The following is a 16,978-nucleotide window of genomic DNA, read 5'->3' as shown; positions in this document are numbered from 1 at the left end:
AAAATGTTTAACTTCATGACTTTACTCTCGGGAATCTTAATTATTTATGCAACTATACACTTCACTGGTAATCAATTTTAACTTTTACTGAAGTAAAATACAAAATACACGTTAAAACACAACAACGAACTGATGCTGTTGTTTTAAAAATAACGAACTACTTCTACTGATGTACCGGCATACATCCGAGGTTGCCTTTGATTGAAAATGGCCGAGGAGTTCCGAATGCGGCATTTGCATGTCATGAATATCCTATGACTTTACTTGTATGATCAAACTCAGCCGCTGTAGCACAAGAAGCGACAGGTTATAACCACATAGCAACTGTTCGTCGTGGTTTAGATTCAGATATCAGTTCTCAAATAAATCTGGCAGGTAAAGTACAAGTAGTTTTTTTTTACTTTTTACCCAATTAATATGGAGACGTATGTGGCACTAGACTAAATTATTATAAACAAAAATGTTTGTTCGATGGATTTACTGCTCAGCTCTATTCTTTCAAAACTGCCAAGATATTTGTTAACTCGGACCGCTTCCATATTCTTATATATAGTTGGAAATAAAAAGAATCATGATTCGGAATTAAAATAAGAATTGAGCATACGAAAACTGCCTTTTATATCCACTTACCTGCGATACTAAGTTGCATCACCCCCCCCCCCCCCCTCCCAAAAAATGAAATAAAATAAAATAAAATGGTCAATATGTACCAAAAAAAATAAAAAATTCATTCGCCCGCTCCGAATAATTTTCGGCCAAATTCAATAGGACAAAAAATAAATTGGTGTGGCCTAATGCAATTCTTTTTTTGGTAACACCTGCCGTTTTGACGTCAGGGTCGTTTTTAGACTCTCTGTTTATATATCGAACATCAAAAAACATGAAAACAGGTAGATCTTATGGTAGTTGTAACCAATGCAAAAATATGCTTGTCAAGTCAAATTTTTATTAGCATTTTAAATTGGAACATTGCCAATACACATAGAATATACTAGATGACAAGTCAAGTTAAGAATTGATTTTGTGAATATAATAGGCCTCCAGCCCAATATTCATTTCAAAATAGTAAACATCATACGTAATGCTTATAGTTGTGTTATAGTAAATTAATACATGAAATGAAAACGTGTACAAAAAGTCTAATTATTCTTATTCCTTGATACAATTAATAAGATGAAATATTTACACTGCTAATTTTCTTATTGCGTTAAAGTCATTTGTGAATAATAGAGCATAAAAACTATTCAGATAATCATTAATTGCAGACATTTAATGGCATTGTAAATTTAGTGAAATATAAAGCTAAATATCTATGAAATCATTTTACAACCATTTTTCGTAAGGAAAAAAATATGAACCAGTGCACCCCATGAGGGGTACCGACTGTACTAATCGACAACCTTAAAAAAGCGTTTCATTTTTTCTATTCTTCTAGCAGTACTGTAGTCCGGCAGCGGAAGTCGAGTACCTTGCATCGGAGTGTATAGAAAATATTTTGGGGTTTTTAAGTAGCTTTGACCCTCCAGTTAAGGAATCTGTTTGATGGCCTCGCGCCACCCTTGGGGAAATCGAGATATTTAAGATGGCGTCGAAGATGGCCGCCAAATTTAACCATATCACCAATTAACTCGTTATTTTGTTTTAATGATTCGATTCCTGTGCAAAACTATACCATAAAGCATTTATATTGCAAACCGATCAATTCTAAAATATTTCATACCATGTTTAGCCCATCATGGCGTCTAAAATGGCCGCCAAACTAAAATAATTGATAATTGAGAGAGGTTTCGTTGTGAATACCATCAATTTTTATGCACATGCATCTTGATTTAACTTAACCATGTATTTATGCAATGTAGGTATCATAATAGCATTATAAAGACACATATTTACCAAGATGGCATCCAATATGGCGGCCAAAAAAGCATAAATTAACAAAGACTATATAAAACGGGCACAATCTTTTACAAATGTATAAAAACAATAGCATTTTTCTTTATTTAAAATTACACCAGGCGCGTAGGAGCTCGGGCTGCGCCCGCGGCCCCAATATTCTGGCTAGTAACGGCAATGGGCCCGCGAATATTTGTTACCGATTTTCTTATTATCGTATTTTAAATAAAGCTACGCGCATATGGATCAATGCTCGTCTGACACGATATTGAATGAACAGGTCACCATGTCATAATTAAACCTGTGAACATCTAGCATATTGGTGTGTGAATGCAGGGTTCGACACTAACGGTAGTCCGGTAGTCCGAGACTACCAGTTTTGTGCTCGGACTACAAGAAATTTTAAGTCAATAGTCCGTCGGACTACTAGAAAAAGTAAATATGACATCAGGTAATTGAGCATAAAATATTCATTATGTTTAAACTTGCGTAAAACATGTTATTAAAAATTTTAAAAAGCTGAGTATCACCGGTAAATACTCATTCTAAAGTTTGCCGAAGATGGCCGAGCAGTTCCGGACAACCTGGACTGTTAAGCGAGTTTCGCGCGCAATTCGTATAGCCTTTCGATCAATATTTAAACCAGTCTGTAGAATGTCTTTATTTAGAAAGGGAAAAAACATTTTGCACTGTATGGTGTGTTTTAATCGTCAGACACGTGAAAGTCTGCCAGTGTCAGCGTGGTAGATTTGGATTTAAAATGAGGTAGAATTTCTAGATCCCTTGCATTTTCAGTCAGAAACTATGATAGATACGATATTAGCAAAAACTTGATTGTTGTTACTATTTTTAGATTTTCTGAAAATACGTCATGGTTATTTATTTATCGTTTAGAGTATTGTCAAATGTCGGTGTTTTGATAAAGCAGACAGAAGGAACATTTTATATGGCTTGTGAAATATTTTAACTGGCTTTTAGAAGAGCAGCTTAAAAAATAATCATACTGCTCAAAATGTCAGTTAAGTGCAGACGACGGCAGAAATTGTGTGCGTTAATTTTCGCGCCAAAATGTCGTAACATTTTATACATTGAAGTTAGGGCCAATAACAATTCTTATCTTATCCCAATTAATTAATAACATTTTGGGAATTAATTTCATTATATTTTTAAAGCATTATTGTATGTCGTTTTAATAGATTAACAACTGAATAGTAGGATGCCAATATCAATTATCAAATAGTGCTGACCAGTAGGATGACCTGTCATTTGTGCCGTAACTTAGCAACGATCTCTCACTGAAGGAATCCGTTGCAGGCTTGTATTTTTTGGACTATCAGAATTTTTGCTGGACTACCTGGATTTTAGATCCAGTAGTCCGATGGACTACCTTGTGAAAAATGCTCCTGGTGAATGGCGTGAAAACAATCGGCAGATTATTAAAGACGGGTAAGTGGAAGAAGAGGCAATACGACAATAATTATTTGTATCGTTTTTGATGTTTCAAAAACTGCAGTTGATTATGATAATTGCAATTACTCGTTAAAATAGATTTGTCATTAAATAGCCAGCAATTGTATTTGTTCAAACGCCTCAAATTAAAGTTTAGAATGGACGTTCCAAATCTGCCTAAAGTTTTAAATCTTTTGGCACTAAAACACTGAACACGGTGCATTCAACTCGCAATGGTTCCATAGTCATTCGTGGCTTCACCATGAAGAGGTAAACTGTGCTAATTTGTTATTGACATACATTGTGAGACTGTGCAAATATGAGTATTTCAAAGTAAATGATGCTGGCGTTTAGAATAATTTAAGATTGCACAATAATTAATATGTCGCTGTTGCTCATAATGTTATTTTAACCGAAAAAAGGTTTAGATAAAACATGAAAATAAAACCTGAACTAACTGGAAATCGAGTCTTTCAATGCTTAAAATTGAAAAAAAAATCTTGACGGGAGGGGACACCCCTCACCAGCCCACCCCTTTCTACGGCCCCAATGTCAATTTCCTTCCTACGCGCCTGTACACTGTAGTTTATGGTGTGTATTAATAGCTTTAGAACAATTACTACATCAGTTCTTAAATAGAGAAGTTAGTTTGTTAATTCAATGATTTATACATTCGTTTTGTTTGCTTATTGTAGCAATTTTCTTATGCTTGACATTTATTAAATATTGAACATGATATATGCGCATTGTTGCAACGACAGCAAGAGTGTTGCATTGAGTATTTGACTGACATAAACATTTTATCATTTTAAGCTCATCATATGAGGCCACTGAAATTTGTTTTGGTAATATTATTGGGACCAAAGATCGCGTGTCCTTTTTTCCCAATCAGTTTCAAACGGGTCCAGGTTTGGTTGGTCGGATTTAACTGCACAATTCCAAACACACGTTTGAAAATGTGCTTGCTTGATATTGTCATTAAATGCCTCTGTTGTTGGGGGTAGAGAAGCAAGCTTTTGTGCACACGACGTCGCTTTCCTAACCTTAGAACTTAATACCTTCTGTAGAACCTCTGACATGTCGTCGTCAACAACTTCCATCTTGTAACATTGCGAAATGAAACGAGTTGATCCTCGGATGACTGTCGAGTAGTCAGATGTTTCATCTCAAACACACACGAGTGATACTCGCTTTTAGTACCTTCAATACTATGCCCTTACCTATGCCGTATCAGCAAGTAGTAGTATCCGATCCTGATAGTGTGTGTGCTGCAAATTAATCTGGAACTATACGTTTGTATTTGTTGACTGTGGCTGTTATATCTATCAATAATCTGTCTTTCACAGGTCATTCCGTAATAACTTTGTTGATGATTTGTTCCAGGTAATGGTGAAGAAGGAGAACAAAGCATCAGTGTCGTCTGAAAGTACTCAAATGCCTCCATCATTTTCATTTACTATACTAACAATTTGATGGGCAACAATGTTGTCAGCTTCTTTATGTGGGTTGCGCATGTCATGACGCTTAATTATTACAGTTGGTGTAACTTCAATTGGCGAATCTTCATCTCCACTAACAATAAGCACTCACATGTCTAGGAAATGAAATGTTGCTACCAACACGATCTCTTTCTGAGGAGGAATTTGCATTGCAGTTGACAACTGATGTACGCGCTACGTATGTGATCCTCTGTTTTCCCGTGTTTCAGTTTCTGTGCTGTTTTGCCTCTATCAGGGCGGCGAAGATAAGTAGCCGTCTATAATTATCGATGCTACTTGCTTTGTTGCAGAACGTGCTGACACCTGAATTTGCAAATACTTTTTCAGCACATAGTTTGAATTTGGCAAGTCACATTCTAAATATCGCTGTTGGAACATGGGACAGCTCATAGGTCAGCAACCTTTCATATCAAAGTCACGTAACTCGCTTGAAGACCGGTCACTCTTGTAAAAATTAATTATGTCTTAAAGACCTTCGTATCACCAACTTGTATACCCTTTCGTGTTTCAGCTTGTGTTTTGGGCTCGTATTCACTTATGTCCTGTGTCTGAGTTAGAGACTTAGGCCCAGAAAAGCGAACATTTAATGTTGTTATAAAAATGCTATAACATAAGAATATATTGTCAATAGTTATATTAGAGATATTTTCAAACATGTAAGAATTCAGATTTAAGACGTTAGTGAATACGGCACCTGATCTTGCGACTTATCTTGACATTGAAACTCCCAGGCCAACCATTTTCAAATTCCTTCATTTGTTTGATTCCAATTTTATTTTAACATTATGATCAACATTTACAGTTTCTGGGGCTATCTGACTTGTAACTAAGTTGATGATTTCATCAGGGTAATTCGACGGCTCCAATGGATTTATACAGTCATTTATCGCTCCCTGCAGTGATCTATGATGGTTGCAGTCACTCAATATTTTTGCCTTCATTTCCTCTTTGGGTTTATCATAAGATGGCTTAACTTGTTCACTATTTACAAGGCTTGAGAAATCTGCCTCCAACCTGCGTAGACCAGGCGACCATATCTTGGGTGTGTCGGATTTCAATGTACTACCAATAATGCCTTGTTTTCCATACCAGTATCTCATAAATGTTGTCTCAATGAACATATCACTCGAAATGCCGTTCCAAACGCCAAGTATGAGACGCATCACATGCTCCCCTTTCCGAAATATTTCCCTACATGAACCGGGCATTGATTCCTTAGATCGTAAATAGGAGCGGCAATACCAAACATATTGTACGTGTCTTGCTGCCAAGAAGTAGGGGATCGTAGATTTAATAGCTACCAAATGAAAACCCTAGTCAAGTTTCTTTTTCAGCTATGATGTTAAGCATCATGATCAGCAATGACTTTATAACACAGTTATCCATAGCTTTCATGTTCTGCTTCTAGATTACAGCACTTTCATTGAGGTCACCCATGCTGTCTATAATACCACTTACAAATATTTCTGTCAGTAGTTCTTCAGAAGTAAATTGGAATAAATAAAATGCCGTTGTTTTTTATACATATATGTAAACGGTTGTGCTCGTTTCATTCAGTCTGTGTTAATCAATGTTTATTTTGGCGTCCATATTGGACGCCATCTTGGTAAATATGTAATTATATAATGTCATTTGTGATATCTATATTGCATAAACACATTGTAATGCAAAAACGAGATACATGTGTATAACAATTGATGGTATTTGAAACAAAACCTAACTAAATTGTCAATTTTCTTTGTTTTGGCGGCCATTTTGGATGTCATGATGGCCTAATTATGATATGAAATATTTTAGAATTGATTGGTTTGCAATAAAAATACATAATGGTATAATTTTGAACAGGAAGTAATGCATTTATTCAAAATTACTAGTCAATTGATGATTTTGGTAAAATTTGGCGGCCATCTTGGACGCCATCTTGAATATCTCGATTTCCCCAAGGGTGGTCTGAGGCCATCAAACGGATTCCTTAACTAGGGGGTCTAAACTACTTAAAAAGCTAAAAACATTTTCTTTACACTCCGATGCATGGTTCAGCCAAAATATCCCATTTGGCTGCCGGACTACTGGTAGATACTTCAATTTAGGGTCAGCACGAAAGAAACTTATTAATTTTAATGCATTATTAAGTTTAACTCGTTTGACTTAAATGATCAAATAAACATGAGTTGTGTACAGATAAAAACATATTAAAGTGACACTCTTATTCAAATTCAATACATACTCATGGATGACAAACATAAATTTTGAGCGATAAACCATTAACTTCTTACTAAATAATGCATAAATGGAAAATATTAATTACTGACAACATGTTTATAACTGTGTATTTAATATCTGAAAATGCAAAAATATTAAATGATTGGTGAATGCTGAAAGATTAACTGTGATCTACTATCCTCTCATAAGGTAGAAATACCGTGTTTTCTACACCTTTCTTTCAAATTAAACGCAGTTTTCTTCATAAGAACCATTGTTTTCGACATTTATCGATCCTTTTTGGTAAATTAAAACAATTGTATTAAATATGGTAACTCTTATTTAGGAGTAAGAGTGCATCTTTAAAATTTTTAGCGATAGATTGGTGTGTTTTTTATGTTGGGAATTTGTGGCCACGTAGGTATTGAAAACCCAATCTATACAGACTAATATTTTGTATCAGAGGCAATCCTGCCGTATGTCACTTCCATCATTAAAATAAACCTGGGAGGAAAAGTGCATGAAGTGCTCCAGTTGAATCAATGCTCGAACCCACGACCGCCGTAACACTAGCACTATACTAGTTCCCTCATAATCGTTTCTCTTCCAGAGTTTTACCAAAAATTAACTTAGGGTACCAGTCGACTAGATGATTGCGCTCAAACCAAATGAGCTAACCAGCCTGCTGGTTCTTACATTGTTTTAGGGAGGGTTGAAAAGTCTTAGCACTTTTAGGGGTTGAAATGACAAAGGGGTTGAAAAGTATTTGATTTCACAAATGACAAAGGGTTTGTGGGTTGAAAAGTCTGACAGCCCTTCCAACACACGTTACAGAACTTGCCCTTTTTGACAATACACCAGTTGAATTAATGCCGTTTTGTCTAACTTCTGTTATTGTGCCTACTCGAAAGTTGGAAAGTAATAAATATTTTTATTTTATTTTTAATTATATGTCCCTTTGGGTTTATCATTGGATATAGCTTCAGTTTAAGAGTATTTGACCATTTTTTTTTAGTTTGTTGTTTGTGTATCTATATATAATTTCATTTTGTCCCGAAACGGTTATCTGATGAAATACGTGTGATTGTGTTTCCAACTTGTTTCGTTTCAAGTTCAACGAGAATAAGTTTGCAATCTCAAAGGTGAATTGCGAAATATATAAATTTCTATTTAAATTCCATAACCATGTGGTATATTTTGCTGTGACTCAATGATATATGTTTGTAATACCTTTTTTGAATTTGCAAAGCCAAATCGAAGGACACATCATATGAATTGTTAGTGTTACCAAATGCCCCTTTGACAAATACTGTGATGCATATAAACATATGGGGGGAATGAATTATACCTAAGCATTATAATATATACAATTGTAGCAATAGGATTTAAAAAAAAAGAGTGAATATTGGTATCTGATTATCATTATTGATATACATAGTCTAAAATATTAAATAGACGTGTTATACGGGATTCTTCCAATCCCTAATGATTTGTCATATCAAAAATCTAAAAAAAATCTGTCAACGTACAATTATTTGGACTATTGATATACAGTGATTAACAAGGTTTTATTAGAATTATCAAAATTTATTCCCTGGGCTTTGATAATTTGATTTATTAAGTCTTCAAGTAATTTACAAAGTAAATTAAATTGTACAGTGAAAAAAAACTAAATTATTTTACAACAATTGTGAAACAAGTTGTTGCATCATTTTATTATCAATCTGGTTGGCGTGTTGTATGCAAGTGTTGTTTTGAGAAAGTGGAAATGATTTTAGGCAGAAATTTCAACAAAGTGAATGTCAAATATCATTTACGAGTAACCATTTATAAACAGATGGCAGGTGAACGGGTCCGAGAAGTTTATGACGAGATTATTGACATGGCAGCATTCCGGCGTAATAAGTCCACATGGGAGAAGGCACTTGGGGACCTCACAAAGAAGTCTGCGGTTCAGCAGGTCGCCATTGGTGGAGGAGCAGGATGGTAGATATTAGTTTTAACGTTTTACTGAGTTCTTATAGCTTGATTTTAACAAAACTTGATTAAGTTGACTGTTAATTTAAGCATTATCCTACTCAAGTCTTGTACTATTGTCAATTTTTAGAAGAGTAAAAGGAATTGTCTGGTAGGGCTGGACCTTCTCCATGAGGCAAGGGGTGAAATAGTCATTCTAAAATGCCGTCTCATCAAAATCTTAGATGATTTATATAAGCATTCAGCTGACTCAGTTTATGATTCATATTACTGTTATTGGTACTACACTAACATAAATGACAAATGATGTAATGATTTGACAAACTTGTTTAAAAAACCTGATGCAGAACATGAAAATGAGGGACGCTACCTTCTTCCAACAAAAGTGTCAACCCACTTTTTGTATGTGTTTCTATACATGTACGCTAATTTTAATTGCATTTTATGTGATTTGAATTGCACATTTACCCAAAAAACCTGCTCATCTGGAGCTCTTTATTGATGAATACTTTACTGGCAACTCAACTTCTATCGTACATTCATTATATAATGTTGATAACCAGGGGTTTCATTTAGTTTGGTCATAGAAGGATAATTGCTGAAAGAAGGCAAGGATTTTAAAAAGGCAGTAAAAAATAGCTGGATGGGCCCAGTCTCTTAGATACTTATAGGTGATTTTTTTTACCTGTTTTCCAGGTTATTTTGGAACCCCTGTGTTGATACAGAATCACATTTAACTGCTGCATGAATGCCAGAAAAAAACCTTAAAATTGTGAGAAAAATGTGAGAAAGTCTTTTGTTGGCCAACTAGGGATTGTTTTACAGGTTGTCAGCTTACTTGTCTGTGAAGGTTGGCAAGTCGGCAGCTCTAGGTCTTGGTGCTACAATAGTTCTTGTCAGGGTAATAACTTGTGAAAATAGCATCTAGTTTTACACCCACATACCATTATACCAATGCTTGCTTTAGAATATAGTCAGTGTTAACACAAAAGTCTCCAAAACAGTAAAAACAGTAAAGTGAAGCATACAATTTTTTACAAACAAAAATTGAAAATTTTAAATAAGATCAGTTTCCCTGACTCAGATTATATGCTTTAGACCCTGAGTCAATTTTCTTGTTAGAGACCTCCATTTTCATTTTTTTATTCATCCCTGGGACCTCAAAAATAAACTTTTGTTGAGTATAAAGTATATATATTGTGACCTTATACAGTGTTTTATTTGGCCGAAATACAGCCTCAATCCCTTAATGATAAATGCCCCCCCCCCCCTTTTTAAAGGAACATTAACCTCTTAAAAGCAAAGGTAGCCATATAGTGCCATTAATTTGATAGATTTGTTGAATAAAAGGTTTTTAAACAAGTTTAATACTTTTTGTATTTTTCTTCTTTTTGCCAAAACAATGTTATTTTTCCCCTATTAAAGGACCCTCCAAATTTGTCTGGAATGAGGGTCAAAGACCCCCCACCCCCACCCCACCCCACCCCCACCCCCTCCCCCCTACCAGCTGAAATACCCGATGGAAAAACTCTTCTGCAACATTTGCATCATCTTTGAACATGAACCAGAAGGAAATAACATTTATTTTGGAGACTTAAAAAAGAACAAATTCATAGCAAGCACTATATATATATATATATATTTGGTCTGGGCTTGAACATAATGGCATTTTACAACAACTGTACCGTATGACCGCCTTTTCAAATAGTTAATTCCTTGATTTGATATTATATATTTCCTAAAAATTGTTTGACACTGACTGCTCACTTAAGAAAAAAAACTAGTTTTCATTTCTTGATCGGATACTTGTCTGTGGTTGCTTGTTAATGAAACAAGGCCAATGACTTTGCTTAGGTGTATGGAAACAGACATGGCACACTTATGTGCATTTTAAACATGATCAAGTCGTTGCTGCCTTATAAGGATTAATAGAAACACTTAATTTACTAAATAAAATGTTTTGTTGACGGTACATTTGATTCATAGGCATTGTTTGTGGGAACAACTGTTTCAACTATAAGTAAATCTTGACTTGTGTGAATCATTTTTAATAAAATTAAAAAAATTAAAGCCATAAAAATTGGTCAACACAATTAGAATTTGGGATGAACAAGCCTGAATTTGGCATGAACATTCACAACTAGTCTTGCTATGAAAAAAAATCCAAAGTTGAACAAGCCCAAAAAGCATTACCAGTGCTAGTCTTGCAGGCATGTGCTTATTTCAACAACTGAGAAATGTTTTCAAACAAATGATGTGAATTCTACAGCAATAGTTTCAACAGTGGTTCCATTATCTACCCCACTGGTGGCGCATGTTTTGCAGCATGAACCCTAAATAACATTTCACACTATATATTTGCAGGGTTTCTGGTTATTTGTTTGTTAAAGTTGGTAAAATAGCAGCCGTGAGTCTCGGAACCTCATTACTTTTACTACAGGTATATCTATATATAATCGTGTATGTGTGAAAATTGTTATGGAAAGATGCAATGTCATTATATAATTAATTAAAAAAAGCAATAAAATATGTTAAAAGTAAAAAAAAAAAAATTTAATTTAAGTTATACCGGCACTTACTTTAACAAACCTCTTACCTATTTAACTGTTTGCTTGTAGAACTATTTACATTGCTGTTCATTGTATTGTTACCCAGCTTTTAAGTAATAGTACTTTAAGTGTATATTTTTGGTCTTCCAAGCAATTAAATTGGCAGGCCAGTCTGAACCCGGTAACCATTTATTGTCTACAAGACCAAAACTAAATGCTAACTTTCTTAGTGTTCAGCAAGAAATGCCCTCCGAATTCCTTTATATTAGCAAGTGCACATGCCCTAGCTCCTAACAAACACACTTTAAAAAACAAGTTATTGGCTAAATGGAAGTGTTACCATGTTTTTGATGCTAAAAAATAAATGTAATCTGCTTTATGGATTTTTGGTTGATTAAATGTGAAACTATCTGGCGATCCCATTGGCTGAGGCATGAGCTTGAACATTTATAATTGTGATTCTTTATTGATATTATAATGTTGCTAATTTACCTTTTAATTACATAAAATAATGATACTTACCAGTAATGGTTACTATATTTCTTCCTTAAAAAATGACTTTATAATTCACTAAGAGCAACCACTCTTTCACCTTAAAAATTCATTTTTAGAACCATTATTTACAAAATTAATGAATGTATGTGACCATATCACTTCAATTATAATAATGTAATGTAACCTTTCTGTACCCAGATTGCCCAGCACCAAGGTTACATCCAGATCAACTGGAATCGGGTTAACCGGCATGTGGAGCAAGCCCGGAGAAAAGTGGAGAGAGAAGCTGCCAGGAAGTGCCCGGGCATTGTTGACAATGTATGTCTAACCTCATAGCCAGAGTTAACCGTTGTCCATATAACTTAAGTGTTAACATTTGACACATCCGTTTGTAAAAGAAATGTCCTGGGCACATGATTATGAATTATCTTCAGTCTGAGTCTAGGCTTAAGAAAAGCAATCCTGTTAAATGACAAAAAAGTATTCGTCCTATTCATTTTAGACAGTGAAAGAAACTAAAAGAAACTAATAACAAAGCTTTCAAAATAGTACAGTCTCAGCTCAGAGTCAGACTTAAGACTGTTTTTAGACATATGCCTAAGGGCCACGATCAAAAGAGTCTCCAGTTGGAGTTGAGACTGAACTGGCAAAACTGCAAATCTCTTATTTACTGTTTCTTTAACTCGAGTTTTTATGATAAAATTTTATTTTATTTTGAAATTACACAATTACATAAATTTGTTTTTGTAAAACCAACAGAATAAAAAAGATTCTTTGTCATTTAATAAAAGTGCTTTTCTGAGTCTAAGTCTAGACTTGGACTTGAGACTGTTCTTAATCATCGGCCCTGGTATTGTCACGATGGCAGTCAGGCAAAAATGTTAAATAGTCTTGGACATGACTTTTAAGATATCTACATGAAACTTATAATATATTATGTTGCCTTTCTGAGAAAAAATGTACTAGTGATTTCGTTAAATACTGTAAGTGTGAAAGCTTTTTTCAATTAATGGTAAAATGGAGCTCGCAGACTGTCAGGTTGGGTGGAGAAAGATAGATTCCCTCATTATCTGAATATCGCCACTTTGCTACTATGAAAACATTAATCAAGAATTAATTATTTTACTACCATCAAAAGTATTATCATATATTTAAATTGTGCATGGTTTTAAAGTTCAGGATTAATCCCTTTAATAAGGGTCTAAAACTGTCAACTCCAGACTATTGTACAGTTGTAAAGAATACCTTTTACTCAGATATTTGCATCAAAAACTGTAGGAAGTATCATGAAAATTTATAACTGACTTGGTGAAACAATTTCAATAGGGACCTAGACCTTTACCCTGTATAACTGACTTGGTGAAACAATTTCAATAGGGACCTAGACCTTTACCCTGTATAACTGACTTGGTGAAACAATTTCAATAGGGACCTAGACCTTTACCCTGTATAACTGACTTGGTGAAACAATTTCAATAGTGACCTAGACCTTTTCCCTGCATGGGCATGAATTGCTCATTCTCAAACAGACCCATGGCTTTTTTTTCAGGGTTGACAATGATCAGCTGTTTAAGATCCCCTTATTATATATGATTAAAATATTATCTACATAACAGTAACTGTATATACAGTATATATTATATATTTAGAGAAATAGTAATGATGTTTAGTGGGCTTTTGGCTGACATGTGTCCGTTTTCAATTTCAGGTAAAAACATTTGTTCAACAGAATGTATTTCTTGCTGGAAGCTTCGCAGGTGGTTTCTTCATTGGATTGGCATTTTAACATTGAAAGGACTACTGTATTACGCTGTAAAATATTGACTTCCGTGGAAGCAGTTTATGTGCAATTCATGAATCTGAATGAGAGATTTTAGTGTGATAAGTCAGTGTTTCAATATCGTGCCAATATTTGTAATCATGTAAAAGACAGGAGCTCTGTTTCTTGATCTATTAGAAGTAAAGTGAAATTATTATAGTGTCACAAGCATGTTGGTTTGCAAAATGTTTGTAAGCACTGAAGCCAGAATTCAAGTTGAAAACAGGGTTGAGGAAACAAAAAAGTTCACTTGTTGCTATCTGTGATGTTTTTACAAATTTAATATTTGGTTTATTAAGTTCAGCTATAAAAGATTGAATTTAAAAATTTAGAAGTTTGACTATGAAGGATCAAATTTAATATTTTGGAATCTCAACTATTAAACTTAAGATGGAATTTAATAATTAAGAAGTTTGACTATTTAAAGCTGCACTCTCACAGACTTACGGTTAATTGTTCATTACGGTATTAAATCAATAATTTTGAGAAAAAATATCGAATATTCTACATGTTAAAAATAAAACAAAAAAAAACTAAGATTTGAACATCTGTGATCTGATGTTTTGGTTCCCATGCATTTTCGCATACATTGACATGTTCCAAGACAAAATTTAAAAAAGTTGTCAAAACGTTCAATCTGTGAGAGTGCAGCTTTAAGATCAAATTTAATATTTTTGAAGTTTAACTATTAAAGGTTGAATTTAATATTTTTGAAAATCAGCTATGAAAGATTGAATTTAATAATTTAGAAGTTTGACTATTAAGGCTCCATGAATGAAAGGGCTGTTGTTCAGTCCTCTTTAGTTTGCTCCAGTATACTAAGTACTACACAATACACTATGATATACATTGTCTTCTCAATAATTAAAAGTAGATATTTATCTAGGTACACTCAAATTATGAAATGTTTTTGAAATCTACATGTACCACAAATCTGCAGTTTATTTTATACTTTCAATTATGATCTGATTGAACATTTTTGTACTTAATTACATGTAAATTACAAGATAATTCACGGACAATTTTTGCATTTTTTTGAACTTCGGTATAATAGTGCTTTATTCAATCTGGTTCAAGAAATGGTTAAAAAGAACAGATTATTTTTACATGTTAACTTCATATTTTTAGTGTTCCATATATATACATAATTAACAAACATATGTAAATGATCACAGCAGCCTTTTGAAGGTAGACTCAATATTTTTTTCTGTCAATATTTTCATTTCATCTTAATGTGATTAACAACCTTCTATGACAGTGGACAGTGGACCTCCAAACTATTTTATATCTCCATACTAAGAGTTTTGACTTTTTCTTCATCTTTTGAATCTGTGATTATAATTTTAAGTGCTAAGCAATCAACTGGTTTATATCATGTTCTCTTTAATAATTGTTAAGCAATGAAATTGTCTAACAAAGGTATAAACTTGAAATCTACATGTTTGCTTGTGATGTTAAAGCTGCACTCTCACGGATAGACAGAAACTCAGAATCAGCTCATACTGTCACCGATGCCTTCAATTCAGTCATGTTAGATGACTCACAATAGAACAGATCTCAATTAATTGGAAAACTGTCAAATTTTTCATTTTTCTTAGAGCCTTAGTAACGCTTTTAGCAATAAAATGTAATTTTCGAATGTAAATATAAAAAAACTGTGATCTGATCATCAGTGAGTAGTTATGTATCATTGGTTTTCTCACATTAACGCCAAAAATGGCTCATTTCAAGACAATATATACAAAAGTAATCAAAATGGTCGATCTGTGAGAGTGCAGCTTTAAAAAAGTTCAGATGTCTACTTCACTTTGTTTAAAGCCTGGCAAGTTTCCAGTGTGTGAAAAGTACATCGTATGATAAAATTTCATATACAATATTATATAATTTCCAGTACTTTGCAGTAAAATATTATGCAGGCGCCCGAGTCATAAATTGAAAATTTGGCAAGTATTTAATTTATTAAATTGTGCTCGAGAGCCTTTGTTATCTGTTATGGTTTTTAAATATTTACCTGGGGCATACCTGTCTCATTGAAACATGCCCTGCTCAGTGACTATTCTGTATTATGTAGAGTGTTAATAAATGATGTGCATTATGATGGTGAATTAAAGCTATCTGAAACTTGCCTGGCTTTACAAGAAATTAAAACATGTATTACAATGAAACAGTTATATATTATATGTGCACTGGTGCATTGTTTTTCGAAAAATCTATGTCTTTGATGTATTTTCTTGATACTCTTAAGTCTTTATTTGAATGAAGATGTGTATTTGTCCTCTGGGAGAAAAAAAACTTGTAATTTATTTATTTTGTTGATTTATTTTAGCCACATTTTTCACCGCAGAAACTGAGTGATAGATTGGTGAAAACAGGGCAGGTGGCTGGTTGGGTGTTTTGCATTATTTTTTTTCTAGGCAAGACAATGGCTCTTATCAGTTAGAATAATATTTAAGACCAGTATGAAAATGGCTCATCTCTGGTCAAAATCTAGGTCACTAGGTTAAATATTAAGACAAAATTCTGTGAACATTCAAAGTTTCTTATTCCTTTTAAAAATGCATAGTGTTCATCCAAACTTCACGAAACTAAGCTTCAAGTCTGAATGTTAGAGTCAGTCAGCAAATAAGACCAGTATGAATATGGGTCATCTTGTGTCAAAATCTAGGTCACTCGGTAAAATAAGGAAAAACATTGTGTTCATAAATTCAACAGAGATTATCCAATCTTTAGGAAACTCAGTCAGTTTATTTGCCAAACTTCAGAAAACTTGGTCAGTCTATTTGCCAATCTTCAGGAAACTTGGTCAGTCTATTTGCCAATCTCCAGGAAACTCAGTCTGACAGTCTATTTGCCAATCTTCAGTTTATGTGCCAATTTTTAGGAAACTTGGTCAGTCTATTTGCTTTTCTTTAGGAATCTCGAATATGGGCCAGCAGCATTTACTCTTTTCTCTATTAACATACATCCTGCTGCAAAATAAAAAAGAAAATTCTGTCTTTTTGCGGTTTCTGCATAAAAATTTTATTAAATGATTTTAACACCTAACCCACTTAATTTGTTCGAAGGTCAAACATCATGAATAAATTGTGAATATG

At 33.8% G+C, this 16,978-nt stretch overlaps 1 protein-coding gene across 4 annotated transcripts; it reads left to right on the top strand.

The window, feature by feature from the left end:
- Positions 1-2,564: 2,564 nt before the first annotated feature.
- On the top strand, positions 2,565-16,186 carry LOC128219906 (FUN14 domain-containing protein 1A-like). 4 transcript variants are annotated; one of them, XM_052928068.1, is made up of 5 exons: positions 2,565-2,658; positions 8,881-9,029; positions 11,385-11,460; positions 12,263-12,382; positions 13,773-16,186. In XM_052928068.1, exons 2-5 carry the CDS (start codon positions 8,881-8,883, stop codon positions 13,848-13,850), a joined length of 423 nt encoding a protein of 140 aa, XP_052784028.1. In that variant the 5' UTR covers positions 2,565-2,658; the 3' UTR covers positions 13,851-16,186. The 4 variants fall into 4 exon arrangements, with proteins under 4 accessions (XP_052784028.1, XP_052784027.1, XP_052784029.1 ...); XM_052928067.1 differs by lacking the exon at positions 2,565-2,658 and adding an exon at positions 7,915-7,961; XM_052928069.1 differs by lacking the exons at positions 2,565-2,658; positions 11,385-11,460 and adding exons at positions 8,046-8,185; positions 9,846-9,921.
- Positions 16,187-16,978: the final 792 nt, after the last annotated feature.

This window comes from Mya arenaria, chromosome 15 (assembly GCF_026914265.1).
Source record: "Mya arenaria isolate MELC-2E11 chromosome 15, ASM2691426v1".
Lineage (NCBI taxonomy): Eukaryota > Metazoa > Mollusca > Bivalvia > Myida > Myidae > Mya > Mya arenaria.
The sequence above is the reverse complement of the archived record's forward strand: the minus strand, read 5'-3'. Positions and strand labels throughout refer to the sequence as shown.